This window comes from Oculina patagonica, chromosome 14 (assembly GCF_052425735.1).
Source record: "Oculina patagonica isolate OP01 chromosome 14, crgOcupat, whole genome shotgun sequence".
Taxonomy (NCBI): Eukaryota; Metazoa; Cnidaria; class Anthozoa; order Scleractinia; family Oculinidae; genus Oculina; species Oculina patagonica.
In genome coordinates, this window is record NC_135771.1 from 23,734,766 (window position 1) to 23,755,857 (window position 21,092).

General features: G+C 39.0%; 2 protein-coding genes across 2 annotated transcripts; both read right to left on the minus strand.

The window, feature by feature from the left end:
* Positions 1-9,543: 9,543 nt before the first annotated feature.
* On the minus strand, positions 9,544-15,655 carry LOC144637624 (kelch-like protein 38). The gene is made up of 2 exons (XM_078496683.1): positions 14,414-15,655; positions 9,544-10,515 (listed from the first exon to the last, which is right to left on the minus strand). Exons 1-2 carry the CDS (start codon positions 15,224-15,226, stop codon positions 9,544-9,546), a joined length of 1,785 nt encoding a protein of 594 aa, XP_078352809.1. The 5' UTR covers positions 15,227-15,655.
* Positions 15,656-17,571: 1,916 nt separating this feature from the next.
* Positions 17,572-19,362, minus strand: LOC144637625 (kelch-like protein 40). Its single transcript, XM_078496684.1, has one exon. It carries the CDS (start codon positions 19,360-19,362, stop codon positions 17,572-17,574), a length of 1,791 nt encoding a protein of 596 aa, XP_078352810.1.
* Between the last annotated feature and the right edge of the window lie 1,730 nt (positions 19,363-21,092).

Sequence of the window (21,092 nt, forward strand, 5' to 3'; positions counted from 1 at the left end):
GTTATTCTCGAGAAATTCGTTATAACACTGACAACATAGCGAGTTTATCGACCGAGGAAAATCACATCTCAATTCACACCGCGTGCTCGCCTACACTTCAACTGTCAATCCGACAAAAAACAACTCTGGCTGGTTCGCGGCCGGTTAACGGCAATTAAGCGTGATTTATCATTAATCGCGCCACGTTAATAAAAGGCGAGCACAACATAGCGAGTTTACCGACTGACAAAAATCACATCTCAATTCACACCGCGTGCTCGATTACACTTCCCAAAACGATAAAAACATGCGTTCCTTGCGTGACGCGTTACTCGGGATAATTGTCTTTTGTCCATTTAATCATTTATTTATCGACACTACCATCTAAAATTACGCACTCTCGTACCAGTACCTTTTCTAAGTGCGTCAAGGCCCGCACTTTCTGACCTGTGGTTACCACTAGTAGTATTAGATAGTTTACGTCATCAACTAGCCTGAATTTTTTAACGGCTGAAATGAAGGCCTGAAATATCAACAAGAAATTTGCGAGCGGACTTGCTCGCAAAAAAAAAAAAATGTATGGAGCATCATCCTTTATGGTATAAAGGTTTTTGTTTTAACAACGAAGAGAGATCGCTACTAGTTTTGTTATCAAGTTTCCTGATTGATGTTCAGTTATTTTTGAGTTGCATGTCAATGGACTACTTGTATAGTACATCTGCATGTGTTTTTCAATAATCCAAATTACTCTTACCCAGTTAAGTAATGTAGTTATCAACCTGTCATGCAATAATTTTCACCGGGCATCGGTGACGTTTCAAGATCTACGAAACACAGTGAACAGCAACATGTGTTTTGAAATGTTTCGTTAATTGTAAATTATAATTTGTTAGCTTTTGAATGCAATTTAAAATCTTTTCTTTGGCACTTGATCAAGCAGAACGCTTTGCAAAGTCTTGGAATGTCGTTGTTTTCCCATATTGCATATATGTGTAAACTAACACAGCTTAACCAGATTTTTTAGTAGCCTGAATGTGGTTATAAACCTGTCGCTAAAGACAGTGAACAGCAACATGTGTTTTGAAATGTTTCGATAATTGTAAAGTGTAACTTGTTAACTGTTGAATGCAAATGAAAAGCTTTTCTTGATCAAGCAGAATTGTAAACAATTCCCACCGGAGCCCTTACTCTCAATCACCCCGGTTATAGTTAAGTTATGGGAACGAGGCGACTCCGAAGGTGAGAGAGAGCGAGAGCTCCAATACGGCAAGTACATAGGTCATCGCTGCAGGGAGGTGGGTGGGTCGCCAATGCTTAGTCCTCCAGCACTTCACGAAAAGACAGAATACACGTGTACTGAGAAGCTATATATATACCTGTACATAGTCAGCGGCATGGCTTGCAGTTGCCAAAGTAACTGGGCACGTGGAATGGGAAATTAGGGTGTTTGTTTGCGCGGGCCCCGGTGAGAATATGTAAACAATTCCCACCGGAGCCCTTACTATCAATCACCCCGGTTATAGTTAAGTTATGGGAACGAGGCGACTCCTACGGTACCCGCTCACCTAAGCCCCAAGCTAAGAACAGCCAACCTCGTTCCGATGCTCTCTTTCTCTTTGCCTTCTTTGTAAAGTGGGTGATTTCTCGGTACATTTTCTTAAACTTGAAAGAAAACAAGAGTCTTCCTCCCAAAACTCAGAAAGCGTGTAAGCATTTACAATAATATAATTACGGCAAGACACTCGTAAAATATAGCAAAATATGTCACCAAAACGAAACTATAGGGAACAGCAACAAAAAGCAAGCAAATGGACATTTCTAACTGAGTGCTGGGGCTCGCCATGAGGGGTTTTCCCCCTACCAAACGCAATATCAGCTATCAAAAGATTAAAGCTCGAAAAATACCGCAACCTCGAGATCAAAACCGAAGTGAGCTCCCCGGAGTCAACCAGGACCACGAAAATAGTATATAAACGCAGTCTCAAAGATAACATACAACGACTTGGAAGGGGAAAAACCAACCACACGGCGAGCCCCGGAATACCCCGTCTAGGACAGAGTGCAAGGTTTAAGATAAGCCCTTTCGGGACAAGCCGACGCGGCGGTTAATCTCGCCTCCAGATACAACGATAATAAGTGATCTTTTTATATTTTTTCATTTTATTTTTTCTCCTTTTTAGTTCTCTTTTCTTGTAACTCATCTTGAGTTGAGAACTTGAGTCTTCTTTCTCTCAATATCTTTTTGTTGATCTCTTCATTTCTTTTCTACTTCTTTTTTTTTTCTCTTTTTTTCTCTTTTCTTTTCTTTTTCTTCTCTCCTTTTCTTTTTCTGACTTCTTCTTTTTCTCATTTTTTCATCTCTTAATTTCCATTTTTTTTCCTTTTTTGTACATTTCTCCCATGTTTAAGCTTCTCCTCCTTCCTCCTCTCCCGTTTTACGCTTTTTATTTTTTATTCTGTTCCCTCAATAATGTAATTAAACAATAACACAAGAAAAGACAAACAATACCGACAGCTAACGAAGGGACAATAGGAAAGTAGAACAAAAGGTGAGATCGCAACGCAACCAAAAAGGTGTGACAAACTAGTTGAAGAGGTAAACAACAAGCAATGAAATATAAAATACGAGAAACCACGCCAAAACTAAACTAAATACTGAAATACCATGCAAAAATACCGATAAATAAAAAATGCAGAACAAATACCAAAGAAAACACTAAGGGGGATGAATGAAAACACGTGGCGTGACACAAAGCGACGAAAACTAAAGGCCGTGAAACGAAATATAGGGACAAAAAACCGAGTAATGAACAAAACCTTAAAAACAAACAAACAGACAATTAAACCAGATAGGATAGTAGAACCCAACTAAAAATACAGAAAACAGGTAAAGGGAAGAAACGAAAAAGCGAGGGAAGGGCCGCGAATGAGACAAATACACCATAGCTCGGGACGCGAAGGTAGCTTCACAAACAACGCAAACAACACAATGCAAAATAAGTAGAATAAGCTAAAACCGTATAACAAACTAAACCTGATTGAGGAACGGAAGACTAACATGCGAGCGAAGACTCAGATAACAGACCTCCGACTCTTCTCTGTAGGAATTGCTAGAGCGCTAGCGGGTGGTGTATTTGCAGTTGGCACGCATGAAATAGAGAAGCAGCGGCAAAGTGAGGATAAACATGTTGAACGTATAAACGAGTAGCCAAATCTCCTGGATAAGAGCACCAGGACTTGTGTAATGGGCAGACGGAGGGCGCAGCGATGACGCTAGAGTAAACGAGGAGCCGATGCAAAAGTACGCCAGCACTTCACGAAAAGACAGAATACACGTGTACTGAGAAGCTATATATATACCTGTACATAGTCAGCGGCATGGTTTGCAGTTGCCAAAGTAACTGGGCACGTGGAATGGGAAATTAGGGTGTTTGTTTGCGCGGGCCCCGGTGAGAATACTAGTATTATTAAGTCTTGGAATGTCTTTATTGTTTTCCATATCGCCTAGGGCCTGTTTTCGAATTTTCTAGTACAGTGGAACCCCGATATAACGATCCTCGATATAACGATATTCCCGATATAACGATGAATATTCTTTGTCCCGGCAAAAGTTACAGTAAAATGCATGTATGGGACAGAACCCCGATATAACGATCTTCGATATAACAATATTCCCGATATAACGATAAGGATTTAGCGGACCAAACGCAAAATCTTTCCCGATGTAACGATATAATCAGTGCACGGTCACAATTTAAGCAAAAAATAGAATTTGATGCAATAACATTACAGTAATTGAGTATTATATCATAGATACTGAGATTTTCTCACGAAAAAACGATTGCGTACAAATGATACGTAAAATGCATTAGCCAATAGTAAAGGCGAACGATAAAAATTCACTAGTGAAAAAACGTCGTTCGTCCAATCACAAGCGCGAACGACGAAAACTCACATGTGAACACCACGTATCGCCATTTTGATTCTCATCGTAAACACCGGCGACATGGCGGAGACACGTTCAAGGTTTGTTTGTGTTTTTAACGGCTCCACTGAGTCGTTTATATTGCAGAACAGGAAAACCAAAACACTATAAAGGAAACAAGACGGCCTTGTTGTCACAACGTTTCTTCAAACAAAAGAGAAACACGAAGCGAGATAACCGAAATTCCTCCTGTCGAGTTGAATAAACCTTTGAGTAAATTCGCACAAAGGAAGGACAAGAATACAGGCCGTCTTCTTTCCGAGGGATTGTAGCGAGTTTTGATACAGATGATGACTAGGACACTGCAGGTTTGTCCTTGGTTTTGGCAGACTGTTTTCTTGATTTAATTTGGTAAAAGTTCGCTGGAGTTCGCGTTGAGTTATTCAGCGTTTAGCGCTGTTTTGTTGTGTTAAAACATTAAACTGGAACTTGCAAGTTTTGTACAAGTCTCAGTCAGGTTTTCTATCAAAAGTTGTTTCTGTAAAAGTTGTGAGAGTATAAACTGACGTCTCATTTCTTGTGCTACTTTATTAAAGATGTGATTTTAAAAGACAAACATGTTTTAGTTATTTTAGTTTATGGCAGATGAATGGGTTTCCTAAACACGCACGTAACTGATAAAAAGTCGAGCGATATAATTTGCTTTTCAAAAACCTCAGTATCTATAAAATAAACAAATTACACCATGGAAAATGCTTTGTACGATTTTTATTCACTCGTAGAGTTGTATCAGAAACTCACTCGTTCGCTACGCTCACTCGTTCGTTTTCTGATACTACTCAACTCGTGAATAAAAATCGTACGCGCGCATTTTCCATGGAGTAATCTCTATATCTCTACCGTTTCTGTAAACAGCTTTGACGATGATATACGAAAATGATACTGTGTTCTAAGCATCTTTATCAACTTTATCCTCCTTTAATATGCAGTAAAAAAGTATTTGTCAGGTTTACCCCGATATAACGATATTTTCGGCTATTTTACGGTCATTTAACAATTATCCTGCGAAATCGCGCGGAATATCGCCTGATACTTAGCCGACGAGGCCGTAGGCCGAGTTGGCTAAAATAAGACGATATTCCGCAAGATTGAGCAAGATAATTGTTTTATTATTCAACAAATTGTCAACGAAACACATTTTGCAGAAAGAGAAACTGTAATTATGCAGCGCTCTGCAAGATTTCGGACGAATCTTCGCAACCTACGTATATCGCAGGATATCTGTTATGTACGGATGACAGATATCATTAACATTTTGACCATATATGGGCAGCGCGCGCATCTGTTGAATAATAAATCGTTATATCGGGAGTTTCGATATAACGATTCCTCGATATAACGATATAATTTTACTGCTTCCTTGGCATATCGTTATATCGGGGTTCCACTGTAGTCTAAATTTCTCACAGGGTGCCCGTACAAGCGGTGTGACTGTTTGTTCGAAATATAAAGAAATGTGTGGGAATATCGAAAGGGTCTTACTATAGTAAAGTTATTGCGAATGAAGTCCATATTTAAGCGTAAACCTACCTGCTGCGACGCTCTTTGACCTCTAACACCTCACTCCTCAGTTGGATAATAATCACACTAGTTGTCGGATACTTTTATTTACTTATTTTTGCAAATTTCGTGAAAAATATCAACACACTTGTGAGAATGCATCGCCTCTGCATGCATTGCGTGCCGTTTATTTTAATACTCAGAAAGAATCTCGTCTCTAGAGCCCACATTTCTTTTAGTCAGCACCAAGAACATGGACTCTGGCCAAGTCTGATTTTTTTCAGCAGTAAATAGTTCTGACGGTACAGCTATCACTAGTGGTTTTGTTATCAGGTTTCCGCCTGAATGATGCTTAGTTATTTTTGAACGCATGGTAAGGGCCTATCAGTCCATCTGTTGTTTTGAATAATCCAAAATTATTCTTACTTAGTCAAGTAAGTAGTTATCAACCTGTCATGCTAAAAGTTTTCATCGGACATTGTGTGAAAGACAGCGAACAGGAACATGTGTTTTTAAATGTTTTGATAATTGTTAAGTGTAATTTGTTAACTTTGCAAATGAAAATATTTTCTTTAGCACTCGATGAACGATTTTTGTCGCGCTAAACAATGCAACTTTTAAACGAGAGGAAGTTATAACATAGCTAGCAGAGCCGCGTAATCAAATTCAGTATACGTTAGCGTGCTCAAAATCCCGATGGTGCACGCTGATGACGTAATCGACGAGTGAAAATCTCACTGAGTAAAGCTCATACGCTGTGTTTTGGGAAAGCGATGAAATCTTATCTTTGGTTTATGGAAAGCGAATCTTTTCAATATTTTTTCAAGGATACGAGCTTCAAGGTAAGCTGTTTCTTATTATAAAAAGGAGAGCGAAAGGGAAAATATATTCGATTTCGCCGTCAATCTTGTGAGTTCTGTGTGTGCTTTTCTTCATTCAAACTGACAAACAACAAAAACTAACGCGCGAGTCTCGAAGGACGAAAAACATTTTTTCACGGCCCTAACGTGGAAGAATCGGCCAACCATGAATTACAACAGTTCGATGGAATTAAAACTAGCAACCAAACGAAATTTTTTCGCGTTTTAAGCCGTACACCAAAGCGTCAACGGCTCTGTTGTGATTTCGACTGCTGGGGCGAATATAATTCAGCGAACGACATCCAACCACCGTTTTCAAAAGAAAAACGTTTTTTTTCATTACGGCCCTTCTACAAGGCAACCACGAATAAAATCGGTCAAGAAAATATTAAAAACTAAGCATGAAACCGAACTTTTTTACTCTTTTAACCCTAAACGAATCTGCTCTCTGCATGTTTTGCTCACTATGTTTGTTTTCTCACACGGTCATGAATCCAGTTAGTTTATTTTTTCGCGTCGGTTTTGATGCACAATTCAAAAGGCAATGTTATAAAACAATTGGTTCATGCTTTTAGCTGTGCACTATCGAGTTATGGAGGACTTGGGAAGTTTGGAGAGCACTCAAGAAGCTAGAGTTACGCTTCTTTCGTGCTCTCCAAACTTACCGCGTGCTCCATTTAAAGTGTATATGACATGAAAAATATTTTCTGCTTATTTGAAAGGCCTTTCGAAATACAGAAGAATGGCGTTTTTCTTTTCGAAATATCTTTTTTCGTTTCAGAGATATTGACGTTTTTGTATTATGCAAATTAGATCAGTGATGATGTCACATGATTTGACTCTAAAAATGGTAAAATACTGAATAAACAATATCTCTAAAACTGTTGAAGCAGTGATCTTGAAACTTGGCACCACAAATGTACATCACAAAAGGAACAAAATGACACCCTTAGTATTGTTGCCATAGCAACTCTTTCAGCTCCAGTCTCTCTCTGTCAAAAAGACAAATATCCTCATATCTGACCTCTAAAGTGAGACAAAGGGTCCTGCTTAGAACAGACATAGTTCCCATATTGCCTTAATTCCCACCATTGGTTTGGCTGCGCTAGATGGATCTTGGTTTAAGACAAAAACTGGGAATTTCAGTTTTATTGAGACAGCACCAGCGGCAAAACTGTTGTCATGGCAACAGCCCTAAGAGTAACATTTTGTTTCTTTTGTGATGCACATTTGTGGTGCCAAGTTCCAAGAACACTGCTTTAATAGTTTTAGAGATATTGTTTATTCAGTATTTTACCATTTTTAGAGTCAAATCTTGTGACGTCATCACTGATCTAATTTGCATAATACAAAAACGTCGATATCTCTGAAACAAAAATAGATATTTTGAAAAGAAATACGCCATTCTTCTGTATTTCGAAAGGCCTTTCAAATGAGCAGAAAATATTTTTCATGTCATATACACTTTAACAAATAGATTCCATTTTGCCGTGCGTCTGTTCAGTTATAGATCACAGATGACGTCAAAATGGGGTAGGAACAAAAAAGTGGCCCACGAGCCGCTAGGCGAGTGGGTCACTGATGTTCATACCACATTTTGACGCCTTCTGTGATCTATAACTGAACAGACCCACGGCAAAATGGAATCTATTTGTTTTATACAATAACACAAGACTTCAGTACACTTCAGTGTGAGCAATGTCGCAACCAGTGAGCTAAAGCTGTTTTCATTTCACGATTAAGTTGCCGTAACCACGAAGCACTGTTAAACCGATTAAAAAAACAGAAAAATGGAAAATTGAAAGTCAATGAAAAAACTAACCTTTATTCCATTTGGAAAGTTGTTCAAATCTGTAAGCATTAACCTAAGCGTTCAACCGCCATTCATTTGTTTCCCGTGGCGTCGTCCAACTGTACAACATTGGTCAAACACTTTCAAACAGATTTCGATAATTTCTCGAATAATTCATTGTCTTCTTCAAACGTGTTTAGCCCAGTTAAATGCTTCGAAAGGTGAACGATGCTTGGCGTATTATTTCTCTCTGTAGATTTGTTATTAAGCTGAACTTTTTTGTTTTGTTGTTGACCCCGCGAGTTTGAAAAAACTTTGCCGACAACTCTGATTTGGACTATGAACTCTGATCACGCGCGCGAGTCACACCACCCCGTGACGTCATCTGTGGGTCTGTACTCTAATAGATTAAAGGCATCAACCAATCACAACGCGCGCAATATCTCGGCTATTGTATAAAACTCGATGGTGCACGCTAAAGCATGAACCAATTGTTAATTATTAGAAAAAAGGAAAACACCTTACTTCATAGGCACTTTTTGACACATAACAATCATATTAATTTGGAATTAAACAGTTCCACACAACAAACCAACCGTCCAACCAACCAATCAATCAATCAATCAATCAATCAATCAATCAATCCCCACTCTCTCACTCACCTACCCACCCATCCAGCCAACCAACCAACCAATTAACCAACCAACCAACCAACCAGCCAACCATTCTTCACTCTCTCACCCACTGGTGAGTGTTACTGGTGCCGATTCGCCTCACTCCTCAGTTTGTTAACAATCACTAAAAACACACAAGTTGTCAGATACTTTTATTTACTTTTTGTGCAAATGTTCCTTAAAATATCAACACACTTGTGAGATGGCATCGCGTCTGCATGCATTGCGTGCCGTTTACAATAGAAAGAATCAATTAACCTCTTCTGCAGAGCCTGCTATACTTTTGGTCAGCACCAAGATCGCACACTCTGGCCAACTCCAAATTTTTGAGCATGCACAGAGTGCTCATTTTGTCAGTCAATTTGAATGGTACAATACGAGACTATGCACAGTGACTGGAAGTCCATAAATCGTGAACGGACTTTTAAATCGGACTTGGCCAAAGTCTGACGCATCCTTGGTGCTGTTCAAAAGAAAAGCGGGTCAGGAAATGGAAGAGTAACTAAAGTGTACATATCGAAAATCTTTCACAACTATCTGTGTAGTTTTGATATGTTCCCGAGCTTTCTTGATTTCTTAACTTGCAAGTCGAATGGAATCTTGGTTGTTAACTTAACTCTTGTTTGTCATAGTGTAGATTAATATAACATTTTTTTCACCAAAAAACCCGATAAATTCAGGTGACTAAGTCGTGAGTCAGTTTTCGTTATACCTTCACATATGTTCTCCATGTTAAGGGGCGAAACATTTTTGTCACGTGATGACCTGTGTCCACTGAAGGTTACCTCCTATAAAAACTCTCATTGAACAGGATCTTACATTAAATGTTGTCCTCCAACTTAGGACATCTGGAACAGGTATTTTAGTTATGATATTCCATTCATTCTTGTCAGGGTCATAGCATTTAATTTCTCCTCTTTCTCCCCAGTTGCACCACAAATTGTCCACTACATAAACTTTATCATCAACACACATTATGTTGCCATAAGGTGAACTCCTTGATGTTGCTATAAATTGCCATTCATTTGTTGTTTCGCTGTACACTTCACAAGTAAATTCAGGAAAAGAACCACGAGTAATGAAAATTTTCTCGCGTAAGGCGGTTCCAGTAGCATAACATCTTGCTTCTCGAAGGTTAGCCAGTTTGTCCCATTTTCTTTTACTGAGGTCATACCTGTCAACATCGGTCAGAACTTTGTTCATTCCTCGAATGGCGCCACCAATGAAGTAAATAAAATTGTCTTTTGCCACAATGCAAATACCTATCCTTAAACCTAAATACAATGATGATATGTCTTCCCAAGAGTTCGATTCTGGTTTGTACCTCGTGATGTAGGAAAGATGTTGTTTCCCACAAGGAAAATATTCTGACACTCGCTCGGGCCCACTGCAAGAATGGAAAAAGACGCAATCAGGGCAGGATGTTCCATTTTCTGATTCCAGAGCGTAAAGTCCATCTTTACTGTTGTCACTGACAAAAATTTGCTGTAAATCTCTTTTTCCTTTGTACGGTACGTGCGTCCATCGGTCAAAGAATGAATCATAGCGTGAAAGTTTATAGTCACGCTCCAGAGTCGGATCAGCAAAGAAAGTATACAACTTACCGTGACAAGATACCATTTGCGTCACCCGCGGTGAAGTGTCACGCAACTTGTACCAAGTATTTGTACGGGGAACAAAACACATGAGATGCTCGTGGGGGTCCTCTCTCCGCATACGGTTTTCCTCTTTTTGTATACCTACTACTACAACAGGAGTCTCCAGTGACTTCCTGGGAGGCGGAAACGAGACATTTTTAGAATTTTTTGAGTCAATTGCCTTATTAGTGCCTTCCACAAGTTCCAGACAGCACGCATTATCGTTCACAAGATCATTTGTCATGATATCGTTTAATAGATAGTCATACGATACATAAATTAGTCGAACCTGACGAAATAAATCGGCGAAATACTTCTTTCGCTCGCTTTTGTTGTGATCAATCCAAGTTAGAATTGTCTTAAACACATCTTCCTCTGCGCTAACATTTATTTCGTCACTTGAAATCCACTGGTTAACTTCGTCGCTCGACATGTTCACAAACTCTTCCGCTTTCGTTACGTTGATATTTGCATGAATGATTTTTTTGGCGGCCGAAGCAAGCTCTTCGCATCGATATCTTTCTGCAAAATGGTTAGTTGAAATACAGTTTGAAGTATTCAACGTCTGTGCCACAACTCTCCCAGCCAGAGTTTTTAATGGCAGAATAAACAAATAGTCAGCTATTTCGATCAGGCCCCGGGCATCATCTTCAGTCAATATCTGAACGTCACCGGTGTAAATAAACTCCAACACAGCTCCTAAACCAGCCTTGGTTATAATTTCCAATCGAACCACTCCTTTCTTAGACTCCATCATGTCAGTGTTTAGCAGCTTTTCAAAGAAAGGACTTGCCTCTGAAAGAACTTTTCTGTGAGCTTTGAATTCTGTGCCATCTTTGACCACCAAGGTAATGTCGAAAGGATTGTCGTGTGTTTCTTGTGGCATGAATATGTCTTGTTTCTTACTCGTAGTTGCTCCCATCGCCGAAATAACACTATTAAATAGGAATCTTGTGAAAACTTTTGTAATTGATATATATTAAAGACTTAAGAATGTTACTTATGGCTTCTTGACAGCCGTTTCCATTGAAATGATCGATGCGGTCACTCTATGACGTCGTCAACTAGCCTGAATAATTTAACGGCTAAAATAAAGCCTGAAATATCAACAAGAAATTCGCGAGCGGACTTGCTCGCAATACAAACTTGTACCCAGCATCATTGAGCGTTGCTTATGGTGTAAAGGATTCGTTTCAATAGTCGTGACGGTACAGCAATCACTAGTGGTTTTGTTATTAGGTTTCCACCTGAATGATGTTCAGCTATTTTTGAGATGCATATAAATGGACTACTTGTTCATCTGCATGTGTTTTTGAATATTTCAAATTACTCTTACCCAGTCAAGTCATGTAGTTATCAACCTGTCATGCAATAATTTTCACCGGGCATCGGGGACGTTTCAAGATCTGCGAAAACCGCCGGTGAACAGCAACATGTGCTTTGAAATGTTTCGTCAATTGTAAAGTATAATTTGTTAACTGTTGAATGCAATTGAAAATCTTTTCTTTGGCACTTGATCAAGCAGAACGCTTTGCAAAGTCTTGGAATGTCGTTGTTTTCCCATATTGCATGTATGTGTAAACTAACACAGCTTAACCAGATTTTTTAGTAGCCTGAATGTGATTATAAACTTGTCGCTAAAGACAGTGAACAGCAACACGTGTTTTGAAATGTTTCGATAATTGTAAAGTGTAATTTGTTTACTTTTGAATGAAAATGAAAAGCCTTTCTTAGTCAAACAGAACGTTCTAGTATTATTAAGTCTTGGAATGTCGTCATTTTTTCCCACATCGCCCTAAGATCTGTCTTGGAATTTTCTAGTAGCCTGAAATTTCAGCACAGGGTGCCCGTACAAGCGGTGTGATTGTTTGTTCAAAATACAAAGAAATGTATGGGAATATCGAAAGGGTCTTATTATAGTAAAGTTACTGCGGACGAAGTCCATATTTCGTTATAAACGGAAACCTACCTCAGTGAATTTATTTATTTCTCTCTGCGGCTCAAAATGGGCTGAGCGATTAAAAGGGTCTTGCGTTGACTGATACTATACGTTATAGAAAGAGTACAAGCTTGTTTATATTGAATATTAAACGTGGCAGAAATATTCATGTTTTTACGTTCGCTTTTGGCTGTCTGGTTTGTTATCGAACTTCTGGCCTTCCAAACGTACGAAATGCTGTTTACCCACCCCTCCCCCCCCCCCCCCCAACATCTAAACGCTCTCGCTTCATGTTGCGACGCTCTTAGACCTCTAACACCTCACCCCTCAGTTGGATAAAATCATTTTAAACACACAAGTTGTCTGATACTTTTATTTACTTACTTTTGCAAATTTCCTGAAAATATCAAGACACTTTTCAGGTGGCATCGCCTCTGCATGCATTGCGTGCCGTTTAGTTTTTAACGCTGAAGAAAGCATAAATTTATCTCGTCTGCAGAGCCTGCTATTCTTTTGGTCAGCACCAAGAACGTGACCGTAACTTGGCCACGTCTTATTTTTTTGAGCATGCGTAGATTGCTTATTATCAATTGTCAGCCAATTAGAGTGGAATAATTTGAGTCTGCGCAAAAGAACCGGAAGTCCATGAGTCACGGACTTTGAAATCGCACATGGCCAGAGTCTAGCCTGTTCCAGGCGTTCGGGGCGGGGGGGAGGGGAGGGGGGGGGGGGGGCCGCGGAAGGCTACCAGAGTCCTTGATCTTTATCAAAATAAAAGCAAGCTCTGGAAATGAGAGAGTAACCAGATTAAAACATATCAAAAATCTTACAAAACAATTTGTTTATTTTTTGTTTGTTCCCAAGCTTTCTTGATTACTCAAGTTTCCAATTAAATCAAATCTTGCTGGTTAACTTAACTCTTGTTTTGAATAGTTTAGATTAATGTACCATTTTTGCACTTAAAAAATCCTATACAAGTCTCGTAACAGTTGACTTTGTTCTAAGTCATATCATCACGTATGATGTCCTTAATGGCCGAGACATTTTTGTCACGTGATGACCTGTGTCCACTGAAAGTTTCCTCCTAAAAAACCTCTCATTGAGCAGGAACATACATATACTACCCTTTCATGTAGGACATTTGGAACAGGTATTTTAGTTATGAAATTCCATTCATTCTCGTCAGGGTCATAGCATTCAATTTTTCCCCTTCCCCGCCCGTCATGGTACAAAATGTCCACTGCATAAACTTTGTCATCGACACACATTATGCTGCCACCAAATGATGGACTAAATATGCTTGGTGTTGCTATAACTTGCCATTCATTTGTTGTTTCGTTGTACACTTCACAACCTGCACACTCATAACAATTTGCCCAATTTCCACCACCAATGAAAATTTTCCCGTGTGTCGCGGTTCCGGAAGCGCTGTCCCTCCCTTCACGGAGATCAGCCAGTTTGTCCCATTTTCTTTCGATGAGATCATACCTGTCAACATCGGCTAAGAACATGTACGTTCCTTCAACGCGGCCACCAATGAAATAAATAAAATTGTCTTTGGCGACAATGCAAATTCCTCTCCTTAAACCAAAATCAAATGTTGCTATGTCTTCCCAGGAGTTCGATTCCGGGTTGAACTTTGTGATGTAGGAAAGATGTTGTTTCCCACAAGGAGAAAATTCTGACACTTGCTCGGGCCCACTGCAAGAATGCAAAGAGACACAATCAGGGCAAGATATTTCATTTTCTGATTCCAGAGCGTAAATTCCATCTTCATTGTTATCAATGACAAAAATTTGCTGTAAATCTCTTTTTCCTTTGTACGGTACGTCAGTCCATCGATCAAAGAGTGAATCATAGCATAGCGTAATAGTTTATAGTCACGCTCCAGAGTCCAGCTTTTAAATAAAGTATACAATGTGCCGTGACAAGATACCATTTGCTTCATCGGCGGCGGTGAAAAGTCACTCAACTTGTACCACGTATTTGTACGGGGAACATAACACAGCAGCTGCTCGTCCTCTTCCCGTATTCCAGCTCTGACTACTATAACAGGAGTCTCAAGTGACTTCCTGGGAGGCGGAAACGATACATTTTTAGAATTTTTGGTGTCAGTTGCCTTCATAGCGGCCTTCACAAGTTCAATACAGCACGCATTATCGTTCACAAGATCATTTGTCACGATATCATTGAGCAGATAGTCACGCGAAATATAAATCAGCCGAACCTGACGAAATAAATCGGCGAAGTACTTCTTTCGCTCGCTTTTGTTGTGATCAATCCAAGTTAGAATTATCTTAAACACATCTTCCTCTGTGCTAACATTTATTCCGTCACTTGAAATCCACTGGTTAACTTCCTCGCTCGACATGTTCAGAAACTCTTCCGCTTTCGCTACGTTGGTGAAATTTGAATGGACGAACTTTTTAACGTCAGAAGTAAGCTGTTCGCATCGATACCTTTCTGCAAAATAGTAAGTTGAAATACAGTTTGAAGTATTTAATGTCTGTGCCAAAACTCTCCCGGCCAGAGTTTTTAATGGCAGAATAAACAAATAGTCAGCCATCTCGATCAGGCCCCGAGCATCATCTTCAGTTAATATCTGAAGGTCACCGGTGTAAATAAACCCTAACACAGCTGCTAAACCAGCCTTGGTTAGCATTTCCAATCGAGCCACTCCTTTCTTAGACTCCATCATGTCAGTGTTTAGCAGCTTTTCAAAGAAAGGACTTGCCTCTGAAAGAAGTTTTCTGTGAGCTTTGAATTCTTTGCCATCTTCGACCACCAAGGTAATGTCGAAAGGATTTTCTTGTGTTTCTTGTGGCATGAATATGTCTTGTTCTGTTTTTGTAACACCCATCGCTGAATTCACCACTAAATGGAAATCTAATTAAAATTTTGTAGTTGAGTTGTAAGACTAAGGAATCTTGGCTTGTTGACGGTCGTTTACAAAGAACGTTTCGATGACTCTATGCTACGTGATAGCAAGCACGGTGTACCAAATCCAAATCTATTTGTTTATTCTTTTTTGAGAGCTGACGCAGATAAATTGCATATTAAACAACACGTGCATTTTATCAGGTTCTGTTCTTTGAACTCACTTGCCACCCCAATCATGCGTTGCCACATCACGTTTGTTTCTTGTGGCATGAATATGTTTTGTTTCCTACTCGTAGTTGCTTTCATCGCCGACTTAACACTAATAAATAAAAATCTTGTAAAAACTTTTTTCAGTCGAATCATAAAAGAAGAATACCTTATTATAGGAATATAACGAAGCATTTTAACAACGCAAACAAAATGTACGCGTAATAAAATTAACGCGAATTGTCGAAAATTTATGTTACCATGCATTTAATTGACGCGAATCATCGTGTGGCGTGTGCTTACATGCAGTTAATTAACTCGAATTTGATGTTAATCCTGCAGATTTGGCGGAGAAGTAAATGTCGGTTAAACATAACTTTTCCGGAAATAAAGGTGTCTTAAAATAACAATGCTGGAAAATAGTGTGATTTAATTAACAATGACGTAAACTAAGGTTCATGAAATTAAGGATTTTTTTATTTTGTTTTTTTTTTTTTTTTTTTTTTTTTTTTTTTTTTTTTTTTTTTTTTTTCTTTGAAAAAAATGGGGGGTTAAAAAAAAAGGGTTTTTTTTTTTTTTTTTTTTTTTTTTTTTTTTTTTTTTTTTTTTTTTTAATGAAGTATGAGAATTACGAGTAAAGTACATATTCATGGTCTGTGGCTACAAAAGGCGAATTTCAGCGATTTTAAGGGTTTGTGTTTTACTGTGACTTCAGGTTATAGGATGAGAAAAAGCTTTAAGATTTTAAATATTCATGTTTTAATGTCCGCTTTTGGCTGCCTGGTTTTCTATCGAACTCAAGTGAAGTGAGATTGTGACTCACTGATAGCAGGTATGAGATACATGCAGTTACGGCGCTTGCCATGTGCCGTGATTTAGCAAACGTTTCAACTCACAAGAAACGCGACATCCGTGCAGCACGTTTTTGTTTCGTGTCACGTCATCTCGTGTCACGTCATCGGTTTTTTCATCATTTTTAGGCGAGCAGAAACACGAAGTACTCAGGCGTATCTTTCTTCAAAATTCATCCTGCCTAAGAGATAACGCTTGTCGCTGTCCGGTACGTATATGCGTGTTGACAGAAAAGTAATTTAAAGCGCAATTCAGCAGATCTCAGACAGTAACAAACATATTCTAAGGTTACAATTTATTTGGTGGTGAAAAAAAAAATAGAATTTGCGCTACGAAGCCAGAGAGTACAAACCATCAATGACCCATTGACACAAGCCCTTGAAAAAATCTTTCAAGAGCAAACGAAGTGAGACCGTTATTTTTGGAATGTTTATTTGGAAAAAAGCGAAGAACGGCACTTCATCCAATTACCATGAGGATGCTCGAAGAGCCTTTGATATACTGAAATAGAAATCGATCAATTTTGTCACCAGAGCTTGCTCCTCATTTGGTCAGCACCAGACCTCTAACGCCTCACTCCTCAGTTGGATAACGTTAACAGTTATTTTAAAAACATTTTAACACACAAATAGTCAGATACAGTTTTTATTTACTTCACTATTTGCACATTTGCTGAAAAATATCAACACACTTTTCAGATTGCATTTCCTGTGCATGCATTGCGTGCCGTTTATTTAATAACCCTGAGAAAAAATCGATCAATTTCATCTATCGAGCCCGCTATACCTTTGGTCAGCAACAAGAACGCAGACTCTGGCCGAGTCCGTGTTATGAGCATGCGTAGAGTCCCCATTATGAATTGTCAGCCAATTTTGGTTTTAATTGTACTAAAACGAAAACGAATGCACTAAAACGAATGGAATGGACTGGAGTCACGGACTTTTAAATCGGACTTGGCCAGGGTTTGCGTTCTTGGTGCTGATCCAAAGAAAGCCGGGTTCAGGAAATGGGAGAGTAACCAGAGTTTATATTTGACAAATCTTACAAAACGGTTTGTTTAGTTCTTTGTTTTGAACAATACCAGAGATTTCTTGATTTCTTAAGTTGGCAGACAAATTAAATCTTGATTATTTACTTAATTCTTGTTTTTCAAAGTTGACATTAATGTTCCAGTTTTTTTACCAACAAAACCGATACAAGTCACATCACTTAGTTTCCATCATACCTTCGTTGGTAGTGTTCATATCAATGGCCAAGACATCTTTGTTACGTGATGACCTGGGACCACTGAAGGTCTCCTCTTATAAGAACTCTCATTGAACAGGATGCTACAAGAAATATTTCTCTCCTATAATTTAGGAAACCTGAACTAGGTATTTTAGTTATGACATTCCATTTATCCTTGTCAGGGTCATAGCATTCAATTTTTCCCCTTCCCCACCGGTCGTGGTACAAATCGTCCACTACGTAAACTTTTTCATCGACACACATTATGCTGCCACTAAATGATTGACTAACCATGCTTGGTGTTGCTATAAATTGCCATTCATTTGTTGTTTCGTTGTACACCTCACAAGTTGTAACAAAGTTAGCTTCTGACCGTCCACAAGCAACGAAAATTTTCCCGAGCGCGGCGGTTCCCGAAGCTCCATGTCTTTCCTCTCGAAGATCAGCCAGTTTATCCCACTTTCTTTCGTTGAGATTATACCTGTCAACATCGGTCAGGCCCTTTTTCGTTCCTTGAATGACGCCACCAATGAAATAAATAAAATTGTCTTTTGCGACAATGCAAATACCTGTCCTTGAACCCAAATCAAATGTTGCTATGTCTTCCCAGCAGTTCAGTTCTGGTTTGTACCTCGTGATAAAGGTTAGATGTTGTTTCCCACAAGGAAAAAACTCTTCTAACACTTGCCCATCGCTTGAATACAAACAGACACAATCAGGGCAAGAAATTTCATTTTCTGACTCCAGGGCGTATATTCCATCTTCATCCCTGGCAAAAATTTGCTGTAAATTTCTTTTTCCTTTGTACGGTACGTGCGTCCATCGAGCAAAGAATGAATAATAGTGCGATTGTTTATAGACACGCTTCCCTCTCGAGTGGTAGAAGGTAAACAAAGTACCGTGACAAGATACCATTTGGTTTGCCAACGGTGAAGTGTCACGCAAATTGTACCATGTATTTGTACGGGGAGCATAACACATGAGCCGCTCGTCCGCTTTCTCTATACATACTACTATAACAGGAGTCTCAAGAGACTTCCTGGGAGGCGGAAACGAGACATTTTCACAATTTTTGGAGTCAATTGCCTTCATAGCGGCCTTCACAAGTTCCAGACAACATGCATTATCGTCCACAAGATCATTTGTCACGACATTATTGTATAGAAAGTCACGCGATACATAAATTAGCCGAACCTGACGAAATAAATCGGCGAAATACTTCTCTCGCTCGCTTTTGTTGTGATCAATCCACGTTAGAATGATATTAAACACATCTTCCTCTGCGCTAACATTTATTTCGTCACTTGAAATCCACTGGTTAACTTCCTCGCTCGACATCATCAAAAACTCTTCCGCTTTCGCTACGTTGGTGAAATTTGAATGGATGAACTTTTTGGCGTCAGAAGCAAGCTCTTCGCATCGATATCTTTCTGCTAAATAGTAGGTTGAAATACAATTTGAAGTATTCAACGTCTGTGCTAAAACACTCAGAGCCCGTGTTTTTAATGGCAGAATAAACAAATAGTCAGCCATCTCGATCAGGCCCCGAGCATCATCTTCAGTCAATATCTGAACGTCACCGGTGTAAATAAACTCCAACACAGCTCGTAAACCAGCCTCGGTTAGCATTTCCAATCGAACCACTCCTTTCTTCGACTCCATCATGTCAGTGTTTAGCAGCTTTTCAAAGAAAGGACTTGCCTCTGAAAGAACTTTTCTGTGAGCTTTGAATTCTGTGCCATGTTCAACCACCAAGGTAATGTCGAAAGGATTTTCTTGTGTTTCTTGTGGCATGATCATGTCTTGTTTCTTGCTCGTAGTTGCTTCCATCGCCGAATTAACGCCACTATACGGAATTCTGGTGAGAACTTTTGTGGTTGACAAAACAATAAAACATGTTGAATAATAAAACATGTTTTTGCAGAATTTGCATAATAAAAAAGTTTAGTTCCCAACGGAGAAGAATGCTTTGTTCCTGTCATCCAACATGGCTGCTGTGACGTCAGCTGCAAACCAGCAATAAAAGACTATTTGTATGCAATGGCAAAGCTTTTCTTTGGCACTTGATCAAGCAGAACGCTTTGAAAAGCCTTGAAATGTGTTTTGAAATGCTTCGATAATTGTAAAGTGTAATTTGTTCACTTTTATGCAAATGAAAAGCTTTTCTTGGTCATACAGAACGTTCTAGTATTATTAGGTCTTGAAATGTCATTGTTGTTTTCCATATCACCTAGGGCCTGTTTTTTTTAATTTTCTAGTAGCCTGAATTTCAGCGCAGGGTGCCCGTACAAGCGGTGTGACTGTTTGTTCGAAATATAAAGAAATGTATGGGAATATCGAAAGGGTCTTACTATGGTAAATTTATTGCGAGTTAAGTCCATATTTAAAGTGTATATGACATGAAAAATATTTTCTGCTTATTTGAAAGGCCTTTCGAAATATCTTTTTTCGTTTCAGAGATATTGACGTTTTTGTATTATGCCAATTAGATCAGTGATGACTTCATAAGATTTGACTATAAAGAAATGGTAAAATACTGAATAAACAATACCTCTAAAACTATTAAAGCAGTGTTCTTGGAACTTGGCACCACAAATTAGTAATATCTTTTATGATTCAACTGCAAAAGGTTTCAAAAGATTTCTTTTTAAAAGTGTTTATCCGGAGATGGAAGCAAGAGGAAGATGTGTTTAACATCATTCTACACTGGATTGATCACAACAAAAGCGAGCGAAAGAAGTACTTCGCCAATTTCTTTCGTCATGTTGGTCTAATTTATGTGTCGCGTGACTATCTGCTCAATGATATCGTGACAAATGATCTTGTGAACGATAATGCGTGCTGCCTTGAGCTTGTGAAAGCCGCTATGAAGGCAATTGACTCAAAAAATTGTGAAAATGTCTCGTTTCCGCCTCCTAGGAAGTCACTTGAGACTCCTGTTATAGTAGTAGGTATGCCGAAAGAGGACCTTCCACTTCTGTGTTATGTTCCCCGTTCAAATACGTGGTACACGTATTTGTGCTTTTCCTATAATACACGATTATGATTGTTATAAGTTTCACTTTAGTTAAGTTTTATGCTTTTGCAATACTGTTTGTATTTATAGTCATGCAAGTAAAGCTTGTTGTTGTTGTTGTCCTTCCATAGTAAAAAAAAATATTTCGCAAACAGGAATGAGCAATAACAAACCGAGCGAGCATACTATAACAAGGCAAATTTCAAAGGTGCCAAAATCTCCAAACAGGAAACCATGCAGAACTCAGAACTGAGGCCACAAACTTGCGGCGGTGGCTTTAATTCACTTTGAACGCCTAGAAAATATTTTTCGTTTTTTGGTTCGCTTTTGGCTGCCTGATTTCCTATCGAACGGCCAGCCTTCAAAACATAGGAAATGCTTTTTCAGACCCCTTCTGCATCTCTGCCTCCCCTGCCCCCCCCCCACCTCACAAATAAAAAATAAATAAATAAAATAAATAAAAACTCTAACTACAGCCTGAATTTCCAAATTTGCGGGCTGTTCAGTTGCCTTTCCGAAAATTGTAGATGCGTTCGAGCCTACT

Excerpts from the sequence above, each read along its gene's own strand:
- LOC144637624 (XM_078496683.1), bottom strand. The coding sequence starts at position 15,226 with ATGGGTGTTACAAAAACAGAACAAGACATATTCATGCCACAAGAAACA. Across the intron at positions 10,516-14,413 it reads CACTTGAGACTCCTGTTATA|GAAAACCGTATGCGGAGAGA; the intron begins GTAGTCAGAGCT and ends ATACAAAAAGAG.
- LOC144637625 (XM_078496684.1), bottom strand. The coding sequence starts at position 19,362 with ATGGAAGCAACTACGAGCAAGAAACAAGACATGATCATGCCACAAGAA.